This window comes from Carlito syrichta, unplaced genomic scaffold (genome assembly GCF_000164805.1).
Source record: "Carlito syrichta isolate Samal-C Ts95f unplaced genomic scaffold, Tarsius_syrichta-2.0.1 Scaffold143520, whole genome shotgun sequence".
NCBI lineage: Eukaryota > Metazoa > Chordata > Mammalia > Primates > Tarsiidae > Carlito > Carlito syrichta.
Genome location: NW_007087616.1, coordinates 61,051 through 79,464, shown reverse-complemented (window position 1 = coordinate 79,464; position 18,414 = coordinate 61,051). Strand labels below are relative to the sequence as shown.

At 50.7% G+C, this 18,414-nt stretch overlaps 2 protein-coding genes across 2 annotated transcripts in view; both read left to right on the top strand.

Moving 5' to 3' along the window:
- The window catches only part of FAM178B (family with sequence similarity 178 member B), a 102,290-nt gene that overhangs the window by 55,966 nt on the left and 27,910 nt on the right, over positions 1 to 18,414 (top strand). Inside the window, exons 11-13 of the mRNA XM_021708692.1 lie at positions 3,874 to 3,967; positions 4,304 to 4,480; positions 4,691 to 4,788. Of these exons, the coding sequence (XP_021564367.1) occupies positions 3,874 to 3,967; positions 4,304 to 4,480; positions 4,691 to 4,788 (369 nt within the window). The remainder of the gene's footprint in view (positions 1 to 3,873; positions 3,968 to 4,303; positions 4,481 to 4,690; positions 4,789 to 18,414) is intronic.
- On the top strand, positions 8,882 to 9,155 carry LAMTOR4 (late endosomal/lysosomal adaptor, MAPK and MTOR activator 4). The gene is given in 2 exon segments (XM_008050293.1): positions 8,882 to 9,078; positions 9,080 to 9,155. Coding segments are annotated over 2 exon segments (273 nt in total).

Genomic DNA, 18,414 nt, shown 5'->3' with positions numbered 1-18,414 from the left:
TGCCACTGCACTCCAGCCTGGGTGACTGAGTGAGACTCCAACTCAAAAAAAGAAGAAAACAGAGTGGCCCTCTGCTCAATGAGGAGGCTGGGGTGGAAATATGGGAGGACATTTGGGAGTGAAAGAGCAGAGGAGGAAGGACCAGGACCACGTTTATGCATGGGAAGCCGGAAGGAGAGCATCAGCATCCTCAGAGGGGCTTGTGCCCACAGAATGGGGCTCATCTGGTGACACCAGTCTCACTTAGAAGCACAGGGAGGGGAAGGCCTTTAGGTAGCTATGGCTGGTCCTCCAAGGTTGCCCCTGATTCTAAGCCCAGCTGAAGAGCCCCACTCAGATACACAGGCCTGGCCACCAAAGACCAGCAGCCTGGAGCTGTTGACTTGTACCAGAGGCCTTCATCCTCTTAGTTCTTAGAAGAGCAGCCCCATGCAGAGGCCAAGTGGGTAAATAAATGAAGTTAGTACATTGACAGGCATCCTGTCAAGCATGGAGGCGGTTGTTAACTGGCCTTTACAACAGTGTAACTCAATCCAGGTAAAATTCATTTGTCTCCCCTTCCATCAGCTCAGCATTAATTCCTCTTCCTGGTATTGACCTCCGCTGCTGCGCCGAGCCAAGGTAATAGGTCAGGTTTGATTTAGCGGCACAGTCCTGTGGGAGAGTACCTTCTAGCTGCCAGGACACAGCCAGTGTGGTGGTGCCCCAGCCGCTGGCACCTTCAGACGACTCTTGGTTATGGTGAGAGTGGTAGTCATACACTCTATTTACCATCTTCCATCTAAGAAGGTGGGGATTATATACTGATAGTAACTTGATTATTTTTTTCAACTTTTGGAGAAAGAAGATATAAAAACATGGTCAGGCACAGTGGTTCACACTGTAATCCCAGTACTTTTGGAGGCCAAGATGGGAGAATTGCTAGATCCCAGGAATTTGAGACTAGCCTGGACAACATAGCAAGACCTTGTCTCTACAAAAAATTAGCGGGGCCTGGTAGCGCATGCCTGTAATCCCAGCTACTCGGGAGGCTAAGGTGAAAGGATGGCCTGATCCCAGGAAGTCAAGGCTGCAGTGAACTGTGATCATGCCATGCACTCGGCTCTGGGCAACAGAATGAGATCCTGACTCAAAAGTAAATAAATAAAGTAAGATACAGAAGCCTAGGTAGAGGTCATTATGTGCCCCTCATAAGATTACTTAATGAATGCAGAACAGTGTCGCTGAGACCCAAACTCCAGCTCCTGGATGCTGGCCACAGACTGAGGCCTAACTAACCCAAGCATCCTGGGGCGGGGAGCGGTACCAATGAGGCTGCCTTGCTCACAGAATCCAACAGTGGAACCATCAGCTCGCTCTTAACCTGCTGAGTCCTGGAGGGAGCAAGGATTGATAGGCTGTGAATTCCCTTGCTCCATGGCCTCTTGCTTGCAAGAGTAGTGGAGTTTCAAGGATCAGCTGATGCTGCATCTCAGAATAGCAGTCACAGACACCAGCGGTTCAGTCAAGTGACTCCTCAGGAATAGAGGGACCCCATTATATTGCCTGTTAGCCTGCCGTTCCCAAGGAGAAGTAAGCCAGCAAAATTCTTGAGCTCATGCAGGCAGTCTGTCCACCCTCTGACCTGGGAAGCCTGGAGTTCCTTCCCAAGGAGGAGAAGACCTTAGTCACAGCCACACTTCTCCTCCACGGCTCTGAGAAGACATGGCACCAGCGCACACTTTCCATATTCTGGCTCCAAACGTTGGCAGCACCAAACTTCTGAAAGCCCATGTCTCTTCAGCAGACTTCTGCTCGACCCGGCTGCCCCATCCTTGGGGAAACCTGAAAGCACACCCACCCATGCTTGCGTACTGGGTGCACGCTCACCGGCTGGTACAAGCCAGAGCTCCCCCTCATATACTGGCACAGGCACAGTCCGTGTCCAGATGTGCAAACACCAGCCTCACCCATTCTCTGCCCCTAATGCTAAAATCTGGAAGAAGGGCTGGGCCCAGCTCCACCCCCTCCCCCATCAACTTTGATTTGTCGGTACCAACTTCCCGGTGCCTAGGAGATGGATCTCTCCTCCTCCCCCCGAGCAGCAGCACCAAAACCAAGAAGTGAAGAGGAGCAGAGCTTTGCTCAGCGTGTTCCCCATGCCCAAGGCAGGGGACTACCCAGGGCCTGTCGTCATCCATATCTTCACTTATTGAGAATTATTGTCACCAGGAACTCTGAGCTAGTTCACACAAGTGGAGGGGGGATGAGACAGCAAAGCAGAGCCTTGTCATGAGCTCACTTAATTTACTTGAAGTCAACAGTATTTGGCCAGAGAGAGGATGACATAGTGAGGGTGACCCTGCCCAGTCTCTCATCCAGTGAGCGTGTGTCCAGGAAGCTGGTGGGAAGCCATCTCACCACCCTGAGTGTGGCACTGGGCCTTAAAGGGGGGGATTGTTTTTACACAACTGTGGCCTCTAACTGTATCTGGTACTCATCCAGATCCATTTCATCACTAGGGAAGCTGGCCACGTTGGGCTTGTCAGGAGACAACATGTCAGTTCAAGGTGACACCCTTGGAGGGCGCTTTCAAGGATTGTTTTTATTCTAGTTTTCGCCTTCCTTGCTGACTTTAGGAACTGACCCCCATGTCAGGTACCACATGGCGTACTTTTCGGTGCATGCAAAGATTCACAACATCAAATTGTCAGAGAGAGGATTCTTTTGAGGAAAACTCTTCAGGGGCATTAGAAGTATGATTTTCCAACTTCTGAGTCCCAGAAAGGTGAAGCGGTTGGCCTTGCCCATATGGCAGCCTGTGGGATCCGGCCCCCAAAGGATGCCCCATTGATCCTCACCTCCTGGTGTTCACATTCTTGTATAGTCCCCTCCCATACCAAGTCAGGATGGCCTTCACGACAAAATGATACCAGTAGAGGAGATGATATATCACTTCCAAGATTAGCTTGTTAAAAACTATGGCTTGGTCTCGGGCATATTTTCTCTCCCTGTCCCTCTCTGTTTCTCTCTCTCTCTCTGTCTCTCTCTCTCTGTCTCTCTGTTTCTCTCCCTGTCTCTATCTCTTTGTTTCTCTCTGTCTCTCACCCCCTCAGATCACTAGCTTTGAGGAAACCAGCTGCCACATCAAGAAACCTTTGGAGGCCCATGTGACAAGGAGCTGGGGCAGTGGATCGAAAGCCACATGAGTGAGGCAGGTCCTCCAGCCCAGTCAAGCTGAGATGCCCACAGCCCCACCCAACATCTTGAGGGTGACCCCCAACAGACCCCGAGCCAGAACCATGCAGCTAAGCAGCTCCTGGATTCTTGACTCTCAGAAACAGCATGAGATAATTAATGCTGTTTTTGGACTGAGTGCAGTACTCACACCTGTAATTCCAACACTTTGAGAGGCCGAGGGGGGAGGATTGCTTGAGGCCAGGAATTTGAGACCAACCTAGGCAACAAGGTGAAACCCTGTCTCTACAAAAAAAAGAAGCCAGGCATGGTGGCACGTACCTGTAGCCCCATCTCCTCTGGGAGCTGAGACAGCAGGATTGCTTGAGCCCAGGAGTTGGAGTCTGTAGTGAGCTGTGATTGTGTCACTATACTCAGGCCTGAGCAACAGAGTAAAACCCTGCCTCAAATAAACAGATAGATGAATATATGAATGAAAGAATGATGTTTTTAAGCCACTACTTTTTGGATTAATTTGTCGTGCCCCAGTAGATGACCAACACCCGGGGCAGCAGTGCCCTTGCTGGCTGAGTCATCTGAGTTCCCTGTACCTGCGCAAGTGTGGGCCTCTCACTCTGCCTCACTCCCCTCTGCCTACCCCCTGCCTACCTCCTCTTACTTCCTATCATCTATATTGTTGTTGTCCTCCTACCTTAGAGTGCTTACAGGTGAGGCCAGCCTGAGCGGGAACGAGCAGCCGGAAGCTCCCCAGGAGGCTGCCTTAGACATTAGCCTGAACCACATCAATAAGGTGAGTCAAGCGCCCGCCGCACCCCTCTTGGCTCGCCATTCAGACCTATTCAGCAGTTTAATCCAGTGAGTGCCACAGAGCATCTAAGGTAAGCTCAGCAGCACTACAGCAGACGTTGTGCTGCCTGCAGGCCTGACCAATGCCATAGGAAGCACATGCTCTCCATGCCTGTGCCTGCTGCCTGAGGACCCATAGGGGGCTTAGAATCCAGGCCTCACTTAGAATCCAAAGGGCTCATGCCTGCCTGCCTGTCCTCGAAGTCCTTTTTCCTCCCCCGCAACCCCCACCACCACATGGCTATGGCCATCCCTGCCGTCATACTCTCCTTCTCTTCAGTTCCTGACACTGTGTGTCCTGGCCCAGCCAGGGGCCTACACCGATGAGAACCTTCTATACCTGATTGAGCTGCTGTGCCGCGCAGGCCTGGATGTGGGCCTCCGCCTGTTGCCCAAGACTGACCTCCAGCAGCTCCTGCTTCTGCTCCTGGAGAACATCCGGGAGTGGCCGGAGAAGGTACCCCAAACCCCGAGCCTGATCTGCACACAGCTTTGTCACTAGAGACTGAGGTGGCCCCCTTGGATGGGAATGACGCTCTCTGGAGGTCATCGGAATGCCCTTGGCCTCTGTGACTGACCCCCTAGTCCCCCGAGCAGGCGGGGTGGTAAGGGCAGAGTGGAAGGCGGCCTCCTCCGTCAACCCACCAGAATGCCCCTTCTCTCACAGCTCCAGCAGCTGTGCTGTGCCCTAAGCTGGGTGTCGGACCACCACCACAATCTCCTGGCCCTCGTGCAGTTCTTCCTGGATGTGACCTCCCGGAGCAGGTAGGTGCTGCTCCTTCTTGGTCTCCTCCCTCAGACACTCATTCCCACGGGGTCCTGCAGGAATCCATAACCTTCCCCATCAGCCCCAACAAACCTCCCGCCTAATTTTTCTAAATCCCCAGGAGGAAGAGCTAAAAATACACCGCACTAATGAGTTCTTTACAAATAAAAAAAATGTCTAATTTTCTTAACTTGGTCTTATTGGCAAAACAATTGCTGGTGCAATTACCTTCTGCCTGAAGTGCCCTCTCTTCCTTTCTTTAGGGCTCCCTTCCCAGTCTTTGGCTGTGGGTTCCTTCTTGTCATTCAAACCTCAGCTGAATTATGTCCCCTGATCATGCCTCCCCGGCCCCCTGAACTCTCAATTATTCTGTTTTATTTTCTGCATTGCATTTAGCTCTGCTAGAAATTGTCTCCCTCTTTGTTTCCTTGTTTATGACTGCCTCACTCCTCCAAGTCACCTCCCCCACAGCAGGCACCTTGCTGGGGTAACTGTCATATTGCCCCAAATCTAGAACAGTACCTGGTATGCTGTTGGCACTTTGTAAATTATTTTCCAATGAATGGCCGAGGTGAGCAAACAAACTCAGGAGGGATAAGACTCATTGATTGGATGTGACCCTGTCTCTCCTCATCTCTCCACCTCCTTCTCCACTGGGGCCCCGCCCTTTACTGAATAGACACTCCTCACGCCCTCTCTTCTCTGGGCCTATTTGTTGGCAGCACCTCCTGCCTAGAATGACACCCTTCCCACCCCAACCTTCAGCAGGGGCAGGCACCTTCAGGGTTACTGCCCACTGGGACCCCTTCCCCTGTGACTGTCTGAGAGTGGCCTCTGGGAGCAGATTTGGAGTTACCTAGGCTAGTCTCGGACTCCTGGGCCCAAGCAATCTTCCCACCTCAGCCTCCCAAAATGCTAAGATTATAGGTGTAAGCCACTGCTTCTGGCTCCTAAATCCTTATTTATGGCCTTCTCTCCATGTCAACTCCGTGACAGCTGGTGCCTCATCTGGATCACTTTAAATCAGTCACTTTCTTTCCGGTTTTCTTCTCAGTACCTCACCCAGAGGGTGACAGATGCATTCTATTTCTTACTCTTCCCCCCAAGTCTGTTCTGTTCTGTGGTTACTTGTGATTATTGTGTCCCTGCCTTGCCTTGCTCCCTTCAGCTGCAGGGCCAAATCCAAATGCCTTAGGCTGGTCTCCAAGGCTTCCCATCATCGAGCCCAATTTCCCATTTGCTTCAACCAGACCACGTTGTTTGTGATGCTGTGTGCGCACGCGCGCTCTCTCTCTCTCTCTCTCTCTCTCTCTCTGTCTCTCTCACACACACACACACACACACACACACACACACACACACACACACACACACACACACAAATACAAATGAGCCTCATTCTTTTTCACAGCAGCATAGTATTCCCTAGTGTGGGCAACTACTCCTCTAATACAGGACATTCACTCAGTGACTGTATACAATCTTTGAGCATCTGTGCAAACATTTCTCTGCGATCAATTACTCAAAGTGAAATTGCAGTCCTAAAGTATGTATATTTAAAATTTGACCTCCCCGGGCTCCGTGGCTCAGCCTGTAATCCTGTACTTTGGGAGGCCGAGGTGAGTGAACTGCCTGAGCCCGCAGGTTCGAGACCTACCTGGGCAACTTGGCGAAACCTCATCTCTACAATAAATCAAAAAAGTTAGCCAGGCATGGTAGCGCATGCCTGTAGTTCCAGCTACTTGGAAGGCTGAGGCGGAAGGATCGCCGGACGAGGCTGGTCGAGGCTGTGGTGGCCGGGAGTGGCCCCTGCATTCCAGTCTGGGTGACTGAGTGAGACTCCAACTCAAAAAAAAAAACAAAAATAAAAATTTGACCTCAATAAAAAGCTGTTTATTAATAATGCCACCAAACGGATAGGATAAGGCCTGTTTTTTCACATCCTCATTAATGCTACATACTCTGTTTTGTTTTCAAGTTTTGGTCAGTCTGGCAAGTGGCAATGTCAACCTGTGGTTCTGATTTTCATTTCTTTGCTTGCCAGTGAAAATGAGTGTCTTTTCATACAGTTATTGTCCTTTTGTGAGTCTCTTACTGTAAATTACCTTTTGGTATTTCTTACCCATTTTTCCACCAGGTAATTTATCTTCTTATTAACTATATGATTGATCTACATGCTGCTTATTAAATATATGTTTTCTCCTAAGGTTGTAAATTGTGTCCTTTAAAATATCTTTATGTGTGGGATCTTTTGGTGAACCAGATTTTTTTTTTTTTTTTTTACTTTTTCAATAAATTTTTAATTTTAGATAGATTTAGATGTACAGTAAAGTTGCATGAATAGTACAGAAAATTGACTGGGATTTTTGTGTGACTGAATCTTTTTATCTTGAATAGGAAGGCCTTCCTCACCCTAAGACCGTAAAAATAGTGTGTTCTATTTTCTTTCAATACTTATATAACTTTGTTTCTGTTAGCTCTTAATCTCATCTAGAATCTATTTTTCCTCAATATGAGACAAGGATCTAACTTGATTTTTTCCTCCCCTAAAGAGCCAGTAGACCCAACACCTTTTTTTTTGTTTGTTTGAGTCAGGGTCTCACTGTTGCCCAGGATGGAGTACAGTGGCACGATAACAGCTCACCACAGCCTTGACCTTCTGGGCTCAGGTGATCCTTCCGCCTCGTCCTCCAGAGGACTACAGATGTGCACCACCATGCCTAACTAATTTTTTAATTTTTTTTTTTTTGTAGAGACAAGATCTTGCTGTGTTGCCCAGGCTGACAACACTGATTTGTTTGTCTTAATAATTCATCCTTTCACAGCAGATTTGAAACTAACTACCTTCATTATATCTTATGAAGTTTATGATTTCACTCCTTTATCTGCTAAGCCACATTAAGCTGTGATTTCAGGAGTCAGTGCCCTTTGCGGGATTTCCTTATAGCTACAGGGCCCATAGTAAGTGCCCCTTAAATGCTGAGGAGTGAATAAAACAGAGCATCCTTTACCTGACTTTGAAACACACGTGTCAACCTTGTGCCAAGAGCTCTACCAGGGAAGAGGATGGCTCCTCGGGACAGGTGTTTTTTATTTCATTTTCACTTATTTGTATGAGTTGTATTTCTTTTTCTAAATAGATAAAGCATTCAAATGGTACAAAATTCAAAAGACACCAAGGAGTAGATATTGAAAATGCACCCCTCCCCCTGTGCCAGAGGCACCTAGCTAGTCACCATTCTGTGTGTGTGTGTGTGTGTGTGTGTACGTACGTACATATACATACATGTTCTCCCTGTATCTTCTTTTTACTTCTTGGCAGTCTTTCCATCCTGGGTGGTAAAGAGCTTCTGACTCTTTTTTCCAACCTCCTTGCATACACTGTGGGTCTTTCATCAGCCACTGCCCCACCGTGCTGCCCACTGTGATGTGGACAAGCTTGCTTGCTGGTGGCTGCCCCACTGGGCTCCATGCCCAGACTGACCCCAGGAAGAAAGGCAGATTGTTGGACGGGGGCTGTCACACTCTTAGTCTACTCAACTGAGTGGTCAAGCACAAAGCGAGAACTCCCACTGACATTTATGCAAGGCACCCCCAGGGCCCTTTCTTATTAATGTAGACTTCATGGGATGTGCCACACATTTAAGGAAGAGTTGAGCTTCACCATGAAAAATGAAAGTAAATACGAGAGCAAACCACCTGAAATGGAGCCAACAGAAAGAGGAAATTCTAGGAGGGATAGCTGCCTTGGGATGGTGGCCCCGCTGGGTGGATCTGGTCGCTGTTGGGAAGAGCAGCCGGTGCTCCTGCTTCTGTTCAGGGCCTCTGGCATGTGCTTGGAGCAGCCACTTGCAAGATCCCTGTCGGGAAGAAGGGGGCTGCCTGCATACCACTGAAAGCTGATGCTCCCAGGCTCTGGGGACCCTCCTCCACCACCATCTGAGGCTGTTTATTAAACATCCTGTGCATGCTGCTTCAGTGTGGAAGGGAACAGCCTGGGCAACATAGTGAGACCTCATCTCTACAAAACACAGGCAAGGGAGCCGGAAGCTACCCGTCTGGTAGGGAGCGCTCCCAACACCTAAGGCTGCGATGACTTCTGTAGTGACCCAGGGGCTGGAGCAAAGCCCAGACCAGCTCGGCTGCCAGGTGCTGAGTGAAGGTGCAGTGCTGGTGTCCTCTGGGGATCTCGAGAATGACAAACAGGCAGCCAGCCCCAGCTCTGAACTGGTCAGCACGGCTTGCAGTTTTCGACTACACCATGGCGTGAACATACCCTTCGCGCGCCTGTCTGGTGACCGTGTCAGGACAGAGGGTGTTTGTGGTAAAGAGGCAGAACCAAGACTGGGAACTCATTGACATCTGAGCCTGCCGGAGGGTGAGGGTTCAAGTGAATTGGGGCCTGGGCCTCTGTGATGAGGAAGGTCCAACTGTCCCCCACCTTGTTCTTGGCTTGCTGCTAGAACTAGGGCCTTCTGATCACCCATCCCCCACCCCCCACCTGGAAGGGCAGAGGCTTGGGGACTTTGCACTGTGTTAAGGAGAATGAGGGCAAGGGGACCTCCCTCTTCCCCCCCTAATAAACATGAGTCTGATGTTCTCCACACACACACACACACACACACACACACACACACACACACACACACAAATTAGCCAGACATGGCGATGCACGCCTGTAGCCCCAACTCCTCGGGAGTCTGAAGCAGAAAGCTGGACTGAGCCCAGGAGTTTGAAGCTGTGGTGACCATCATCGTGCCACTATACTCCTGTCCAGGTGACAGAATGAGACTCCAACTCAGAAAAAGCAAAAACAAAAGAAATATCATAAACAACTAAACCATTTCCCTGCTTCAGGCTTTGTGTCATCTTAGAAGGAGGTCTAGAGTCTTTAAGACGGCCTGTGAGGCACCTTCATGACATGGCCCCGCCCACTGCTCCTCTCTCATCGTCCCTGGGACACACTGGGCACCTGCGTCTTGATGTCCCCTCGCTGCCTACCCCCTGCCACATTGGCAGGAGACGCCCACTCTCACATCCTGGTGGTCTTTGCTCACATGTCACCGCCTCAGAGAGACTCACCTGGTCATCTTTTCCCAATTAGCTTCCACCTCAGGGCTCTCCAGAACCTCACTTTTCTTTCTTTCTCTTCACCAACTTACCAGTACCAGAGATGTATTTGTTCCTGGGTTTCCTGCCCCCTCCCCCATCAGAGTGTCAGCTCCCTGAGGGTCAGGCCTTTGTCTGTCCTTCATGACTCTATCCCAGCATACTGAACAGTGACTTCAGTCTCATGGGGGCTTAGTAAGATTTGTGAATAACAAAATTTGGCACTCTTCTTACCTCTGTGATGGAAACACATTGAGATATTTGAGGGGGGGAGGGCGTTCCCAGAATTTGAACATCGTCTCTTGGTGGGAGGAAATTCCTCATTGGGCCTCCTTCCGCACAGACGCTGAGAGCCAGATATTCCTTTGTTCCACTGCCTGGGAGCTAGATCCAGGACTGACCAATTGGATGCTCCTGAGGGAAGGTTCCAGGGACAGCAGCCCTCACTAGGCTCACCTTGAGCAGGGATCTTGCCAGGGCCACTGCTGCCCAGCATCCCTGGGCCAGTGTCTCCACCATCCCATGAATTCTGGAATTCCCCAGTATCCTCTCAGCATCTCTTCTGTCTGATGCCCACCAAGGAAGACCTAGCTGATGGTGTAGAAGTGCAGTCAGCCTTGGGAGAAGACAGCCTTCATGACTGCCAGGTGTTTGCTGAGCATAAGAGTAGGGTCCACGCAGGTGCAACAGGGCTTCCCTCAAAGCCCTCCCTGTTTCCTTCCCATTCCCACTCACTCTCATGCAGCACCAGAGGGCTCCGCCTTCCCTTCCCCCTGTTCACCATTGTGTCCAGACCCTGGATCAGTTCCTGGATGCCTCGCTCTACCATGGACTCCCTTCCTACTTGTTCTTTAGATCTGCCGGCCCTGAAACTGCACAGCCACATGGATGGCGCCACACATGTATTTCTGTCCCCAACTCGTGCCCTGACCCCTTCACTCTGAGTTCCGGGTCAACCTCCTGGAACCCTCAGCAGATTCCTCACTTCATCATGCTCCCTGCTGCTGCAGCCTCCGCACTCCCAGCAAACAGCAGTGTTCCTGCCACCCCTACTGTTAATAGGCACATCCAGCACACTCCCAATGCTCACCTCCTTCCTTCCCAGCGGGCCCATAATTCTGGACCCCAACAGTCCTGCCTCTTCCAGAACCTTTCTTCTGCAGTCATCCCTTCTGATTCCTGTAGGGTTAGCTTTTCATTCTCTGCTAGCTCTTTCTCCACAGCAAATAAATGTGCTCATGTGTCTCCTATCTTAAAACAGCAGTTCTGCTGGGCTCGGCTCAACCTGTAGTCTCGCGCTTTGGGAGGCCGAGGTGAGTGAATTGCCTGAGCCCGTGGGTTCAAGACCCACCTGGGCAACTTGGCAAGCCCTCATCTCTACAATAAATAAAAAAAATTAGCGGGGCATGGAAGCGCACGCCTGTAGTTCTGGCTACTTGGAAGGCTGAGGCGGAAGGATCGCCAGAGCCCAGCAGGTCGAGGCTGCAGTGGCTGAGAGCGAGCCACTGCACTCTAGCCTGGGTGATGGAGTGAGACTCCGACTCACACAAAACAAGACAAAACAAAAAACAGCAGTTCTGTCTACACCCACATTTGGATTTCTGCTGAATTGACCATCTCCTTCCAGGTTCTGTCTGATCCGTCCAGCAGTGTGAGCTTCCTTCAGATGCACACATGGTCATGTCACTGCTTTGCTCAAAATTCTCAGGATGAAACTTCAGCAGCAGACTGATGTTGGAGAGCCTTTGTGCCCACCTTCCCAGTCCCACCTGTTCCTCCATCCCCCTGCAGGCTTCCATGCTTTTTCCACATCCTAACATCTTGCAGCTACTTAAACTCATGATGAACGTTTGCCTACAAGCTTTTCCACATCTGTCTTAAGAGGCCTCTTTCCATCCTCCTCCTCTTTGCCTGGTTTCCATCTCTCAGCCTCAACACTAGGAGCAGCCTCCTGACCCAGTGCACAGCAGTCAGGTCCCCTCTGCTGACCCCTGGGCTGTGGGCATTGTAGGGGCAGCGGCTGTGGCTTTGCTCTCTGGGTACACAGAGGCCGGCATGGAAGAGGGGCTCGCGGAGCATGCTTGTGCTGTGGTTGCTTCTAGGGGGCAGATTTCAAAAAAGCAGAGGGAAGGAGATAGGATTTTCTGCAAAGAAAGATGAGTCAGGTGGACTACAACTCAGAGTGTGGATTGCAAATGAACCCAGGGAGGAAAAGGGGGGAAGTATCTAAAGGCTGGGAACTCCCCCAGAACTCCTGCTTGAGCTCAGGTTTTGACACACGTGGAATACAGAAGGGGAGCAGGGTAAGTGGACAAGTGGCACGAACCAGTGTTGTTGGGAAATGCCAGTGGCCATCCAAGGAGCTTCTGTGTAGTTATTTTTGAAGCAAGGAGTACTCTTTTGGGCTGACAATAAAATGTTAACACTGATGAAGAGAAAGCAACACTACATAATTCCTATTTTGCTTCTTTGTTGAGGGGAAAATTTTTTCATCTGGAATCAATATTGGTTGGAGAGCATTAAAGTCTGAGCTGACTGGGCTTGGTGGCTCAGCCAGTAATCCCAGGACTTTGGGAGGCCGAGGAGACTGGATTACCTGAGCCTGCGAGTTCGAGACCCACCCAGGTAACTTGGCAAGACCTCATCTCTACAATAAATAAAAAAAATCAGCTGGGTGTGGTTGCACACGCCTGTAGTTCTGGCTACTTGGAAGGCTGAGGCGGAAGGATAGCCGGAGCCCAGCAGGTCGAGGCTGCAGTGGCCATGAGCGTGCCACAGCACTCCAGGCTAGGCAACAAAGTGAGACTCCAACTCAAAAAATAAATAAAAAATAAAGTCTGAGCTAGTGCAGGAGACTGTGTGATGGCATCTCACTGTGCAGATGGGGTCCAGTCCCCTCCAGTGAGAGGATGTCCCGCCTCTGCTGGGAGATGTGGGCTCTGACTCCATGGGGACTTCACTTACTCTTTGGCAGGTCAGCCGAAATCATACTCTGTAGAGATTGGAGTACGCGTACCTAGGTTTTCCTAGGTCATTTAATAGAGGCTGTCATCATATTCTGGGGGCAGCATGAAGGAGTGTGGGCTGAAAGATGGCAGAAGGATGTAGGCTTAGCCATCAGAGTGCGCCTGGAGGGCAAGCCCCTAAGGCCACCCAGAGTTCTATCTTCACTAACAAGTTGGCCAGGGCAGAGCCCATGTTTTGGATGAGGCCATTAATGGAACAATGGTCAGATTCACAGATGACATGAGTACAACTGACAGCAGATTGAAGATCCGAGAAGATCTCAACAGACCGTAATGACGGGCTGAGTCGAAAAGGGAGGCCCAGCTGCACAATTAAGAACAGGATCTGGGAAATGGGATTTGACAGCAAGATGTGTGAAAAAAGACTTTGAGCTCAATCTGTTAACTGCGTCGCCTCGTCCTTGGGGCTGCCAAGAAAATGAGCATCAGCCTCAGTTCCAAGCATCTCACTTGAAAGAGAACATTGACAGCCCCCAGGGCCTTCGGAGGACCCATACCCAAATGCAAAAAGACTCCGGAAGATGGGAAAGGGGGGCTGTTGGGCCTGCAGAAGAGTGCCCATGAGAATGCAATGGTGGGCCTAACCCGTCAGCAGGCTCCTTCTCGGAGACCCCAGGGTGCGGGATCCAGAAGCTTTGGGTGGAAGTCCCAGAGGGGAGATTTTGGCAGAATGTGGGAACAGCTTCCTTTGGTTAGTCCAGTAAATGAATTGGCTGTCTTGGCAGACACTGCACTTCCTGTGCTGAAATGAACACTTGTTGGGGGTGTGGCAAAGGGAATTACATAGATGATTATGCAGACGTTAGATGAGGGGACTTCAAGGTGTTTTCTAAGCCCAAGCTTCTGTGATTTGATCATCATACAAAGAAAGGGGCGAGCACAGTGGCTCATGGCTGTAATCCCAGCACTTCGGGAGGCTAAGGTGGGCAGATGGCTTGAGCCCAGGAACTTGAGACCAGCCCAGGCTACATAGTGAAACCTTGTCTCTACAAAAAAAATCAAAGAAATTGCTGGGTGTGGTGGTGTGCACCTGTAGTCCCGGCACAGGAGGCTGAAAAGGAAGAATCACCTGAGCTTAAAAAATTGAGGTTGCTGTGAGCCATGATCATCGTGATGATGCCGCTACACTCCAGCCTGGGCAACAGAGTGGGACCCCCCCGGTTCAAAAAAAGAGAGAGAGGGGAGGGAGGGAAAGAGAGAAAGAGAAAAAGAGAGAGAGAAAGGAAGTTGACTTGCGACTGTCCATATGTACTTGTTTATTTAATGAAGGGAAGCGTCCCCATATCAAAGGTGGACACTCAGTGCACTTTGCAAAGGATACTATCCCTGTGCCACCCAACCATGAGACAGAGTATCAGCTCCTCCCCAGAAGCCCCCTTGGGCCCTCCTAGGCATCCCTGCTGCAGAAGTGTCCACTTCTCAGACATTATCACATGGATCCACTTTGCCTGTTTTTAAACATTTCCATAGATGGGACCGTGCAGCTTGTTCCCCCTTGTGTCTGGCTTCCTTGGCTCAGCATTTGGTTTGTGAGATTCCTGTACGTTGATGTGAGTGGTTATAGACGGCTTTCTCATGCTGCCCTGTGGTGGTCCACCATCTGGATCTGTGGTCTGCTGTGTCCCGCTGCCTCCTCCTGCTGTCACTTGTGTGCCCAAATACGACTGTGGATGAGCAGGCAGCTGGTGGCCATGGGCTTGCAGACTCAGGGAGGGTGGAAGAGCAGACTCTGGGGAGGTAACACCAGGTTCTAAGCCCAGGCTCTGGTTCTTCTGCCCGGGTAGCACACACTTGCTTCGAGACAGAAGAGTCCAGGTGAAGGCACAGAGAACAGGTGGCATGACAGGCAGCGTGGTGGTTGAGAGGTGCTATGGCAGCCCCAGGATGCAAGCTGGGCAGGCGCCATGAGGTAGGGTGTTAGACAGCATTTCTACAGCGGAACAGGCCACTGCTGTTGCTTCCTGAGCTGCCCTAGAGACGTGGAAAAGGCAGCTCATGCCTTTGGCCAGATGCCTGGCAGCCTTTTAGGGCAGTTCAGCCTGGCAGGGCCAAGGGAGTGAAGACAGGGGGCTCCAGAGGGACTGCACTGACCCACGCCGTCACCCTGACATCCCAGTGGCCCGCTTGATGGTTGCCTTTACCTTCTTGGGTGCTCCTGCAGGGTGCCAGGGCTGGGTGCACTTTGCGAAGGCTGGCAAGCAGAACCCTTGCGTTCCACTTCCCGGCTCTGTGCTGTCGGTTTGGAAAAGTCATTTCCAAATTTCCCAGTGCCCTCGGCTCCTCTGAGTGCTGATCCAGTGTCCTGGTCTTACAGAGGCCTGTGGGGTGGGGGTGGAGGGGGACAGGGTAGAGGCGGAGGCAGAGGCTGGCCTGGCCTGGCCTGGTGTGAGCGCAAGGGCTGGAGCCTGTTGCCTTATATGACAGTGACCGGGATGTCTCCTGTGGCTTCTCCATCTTTGTTTGTCTGCCTGGTTGGAGTTCTGGGGAGGCCTTGCCAGGCGGGGTCAGGCAGCTTCCAGGGAGGGAAAGCCTACAGCCAGCCGGGCCTCTGATTGCCCCCTGTACAGTTTGGTGGTGTTTGGAGTGAGGTTTCTCTTGCTCCCTTCTGTGGAGTAAGGTCTCAGTTTACAAAATAAAACAGTGGTCCCACCCCCTCTCCCTGAGAATGCAGGACTGTGTTTAAAAGGGAGGGAAGGCCGTTAGGATGAAAGGCAGCGGCAGACGGGACAGTGAAGGGGGGCTGGCCGCTGTCAGATGTGGGTTTCTTTTCATCCATTCACTCCCTTGGTGCTTTTTCTGGTGCTTTTCTTCATTTCTGGATTACAGCCCTGTCTTGACCCACCCAGGCCCGCCTCTTCCCTTCTGGAAGCACCCCCAGCACTGCTTCGCGGCCTGCCAGCTCCCCTCACCCTAGGTCGGCCCCTCCCCGCCTGCTGTGAGCAAATGAGCTCCCGCGCAGGCCTGGGTTTGGGATTAATGAAGCCCAGATGCAGGACTTCTGACTCTGGCTGCAAGTTCGCTGTAGAGCAGCAGCTCGGAGGGGCCATTTACCTCCCACTGTGTTCCCAGCCCAGCTGCTGCTGAGGCTCCTGAGAACAGCTGGAAAGCTGGAGCCCTAAGGGGATGCATGGGGAGAAAACTGCAAGTTGGGGCTCTGGGTGAGGGGCAAGGGTCTCGCCTGCACCCGTGGGGGTTGGGGAGAGTGGGAATGAGGGGCTTCTGCTTGCTGTCCCAGGGCTCAGTCTGCATGGGGAATGCCTCTCAGTGCTCTAGGCCTGGCACTGGGGGAGGTTGAGAGGGTACATGGCGAGTTCTGCACAAAGAGGTCAAGACTTGCCTGGACGTGGTGGCTCACGCCTATAATCCCAGCACTTAGGGAGGCTGAAGTGAGAGGATTGCTTGAGTCCAGGATTTCAAGACCAGCCTGGGCAACATAGTGAAGCCTCATCTCTACAAAAAATTTAAAAATTAGCCAGCCATGGTGGTGTGTGCCTGCAGACCCAACTACTGGGGAGGCTGAGGTGGAAGGATCAACTTAGTGCAAGAGATTGAGGCTGCTGTGAGCCATGATCATGCCACTGCATGACAGTGAGACCCTGACTCTAAAAGGAAAGAGAGAGAGAGGACAGAAGAGAAAGAGGTCAAGACTAAAGGGAGACAAAGTCAGGAGGGCTCCATAATAGTTCATGTCAGGTCTTCCCAGGCCTGAATGGGAATGGTTGGATCCTCCCAGGTTGCCTGATACAATGGAAATATATAATGCGACAAGTATAGGGTAAAAAATATTAGTCTTCATTTATCTGAAATTCAAATTTAATTGGGCATCCTATATTTTGATTTGCTAAATCTGGCAATCTTATCTCCCCCTCCAGCTGAATTTCTTTTTTGAGTAATAGTTTATTGAACTACAATATGTAAATAGAATAGAGCAAAGATAGTTAAGTGTATGGCTCAGTGGCTTTCCACCAGTCCAACACACATGAAACCAGCATCCGCATTAAGAAATGAAACATACCCTGACTCCCGCCCCAGGGACACCAGTATCCTGACTTCCAACAGCTGAAATTTGCCACCATTTTTTTTTTAAGAGACTGGGGTCTCGCTGTGTTGTTCAGGTTGGCCTCCCATCTGAAATGATCCTCTGCCTTAGCCTTCCAAGTAGCTGGGACTACAGGCATGCGCCTCCACACTTGGCTTGCACATTTTTCGTACTTTATATAAATGAGATCACACAGATATATTCTTTTGCACTTGGTTCCTTTCCTACAACACTGAAGATCATTCGTGTCTTGGAGGTGTTTAAGTTCATTCATAATCATGGCTCCCCTGCAGGATTTAGTTGCATGGATATAACTTGATTATCTACTGCACCTCTGCTGCTGTGAATATTCTAGTGCATTTTTTTTTGTACCTGTGTACCTAGGAGTAGCATTTCTGAGTCATGGGAGAGGTGTATGTACATCTTTTTTTTTTTTTTTGAGTCAGGGTCTCACTCTGTTGCCAGTGCAGTGGCAAGACCACAGCTCACTGCAACCTCCAACTCCTGTACTCAATTCTCCTGCATCAGCCTCCTGAGTAACTAGGACTACAGGCACGTGCCACCACACCTAATTTTTAAATTTTTTGTAGAGATGAGGTCTCACTATGTTGCCCAGGCTGTTTTCAAATTCCTGGCCTCAAACAATCCTCCTGTCTCGGCCTCCCAAAGTGCTGGGATTACAGGCATGAGGTATAGTGCCCAGCCTGTATGAGCATCTTTAATAGATCTTGCCAAACAGTTTTGGGGAGTGGATGCACTTGTTGATAGTCCTACCAGCTCTGTTTAGGTACTTCATGACCTACACCTCACCAGCACCTGGTGTGGTCTCTCATTTGCATTAGCTCTTTGGGGTATGGCGGTACTGCCAACTGCTTCTTCTCCTTTTTTTTTTTTTATTTTTTAAATTTTTTTTTTATTTTTTGAGTCGGAGTCTCACTCTGTCGCCCAGACCGGAGTGCAGTGGCCGCTCCTGGCCACCGCAGCCTCGACCTGCTGGGCTCCGGTGATCTTTCCACCTCAGCCTTCCAAGTAGCCGGAATTATAGGCATGTGCTACCACGCCCGGCTGATTTTTTGATTTATTGTAGAGATGAGGTCTCGCTGCCCAGGCGGGTCTCGAACCCGCGGGCTCAGGCAATCCACTCACCTCAGCCTCCCAAAGGCGCAGGATTACAGGCTGAGCCACCGAGCCTGGCCTTTTTTTATTTTTATATTTAAAAAATTTTATTGTTTAAATAGAGACAGGGTCTCACTGTGTTGCCTAGGAGGCTGGTCTTGAACTCCTGTCCTCAAGTGATCTTCCCACCTCAACCTCCCAAGGTGCTGGGATTACAGGCATGAGCACCTGGCCTGTTCTCTTTATAAAAAATCAATATCAAGCCGGCTCGGTGGCTCAGCCTGTAATCCCGCGCTTTGGGAGGCTGAGATGAGTGGATTGCCTGAGCCCCTGCG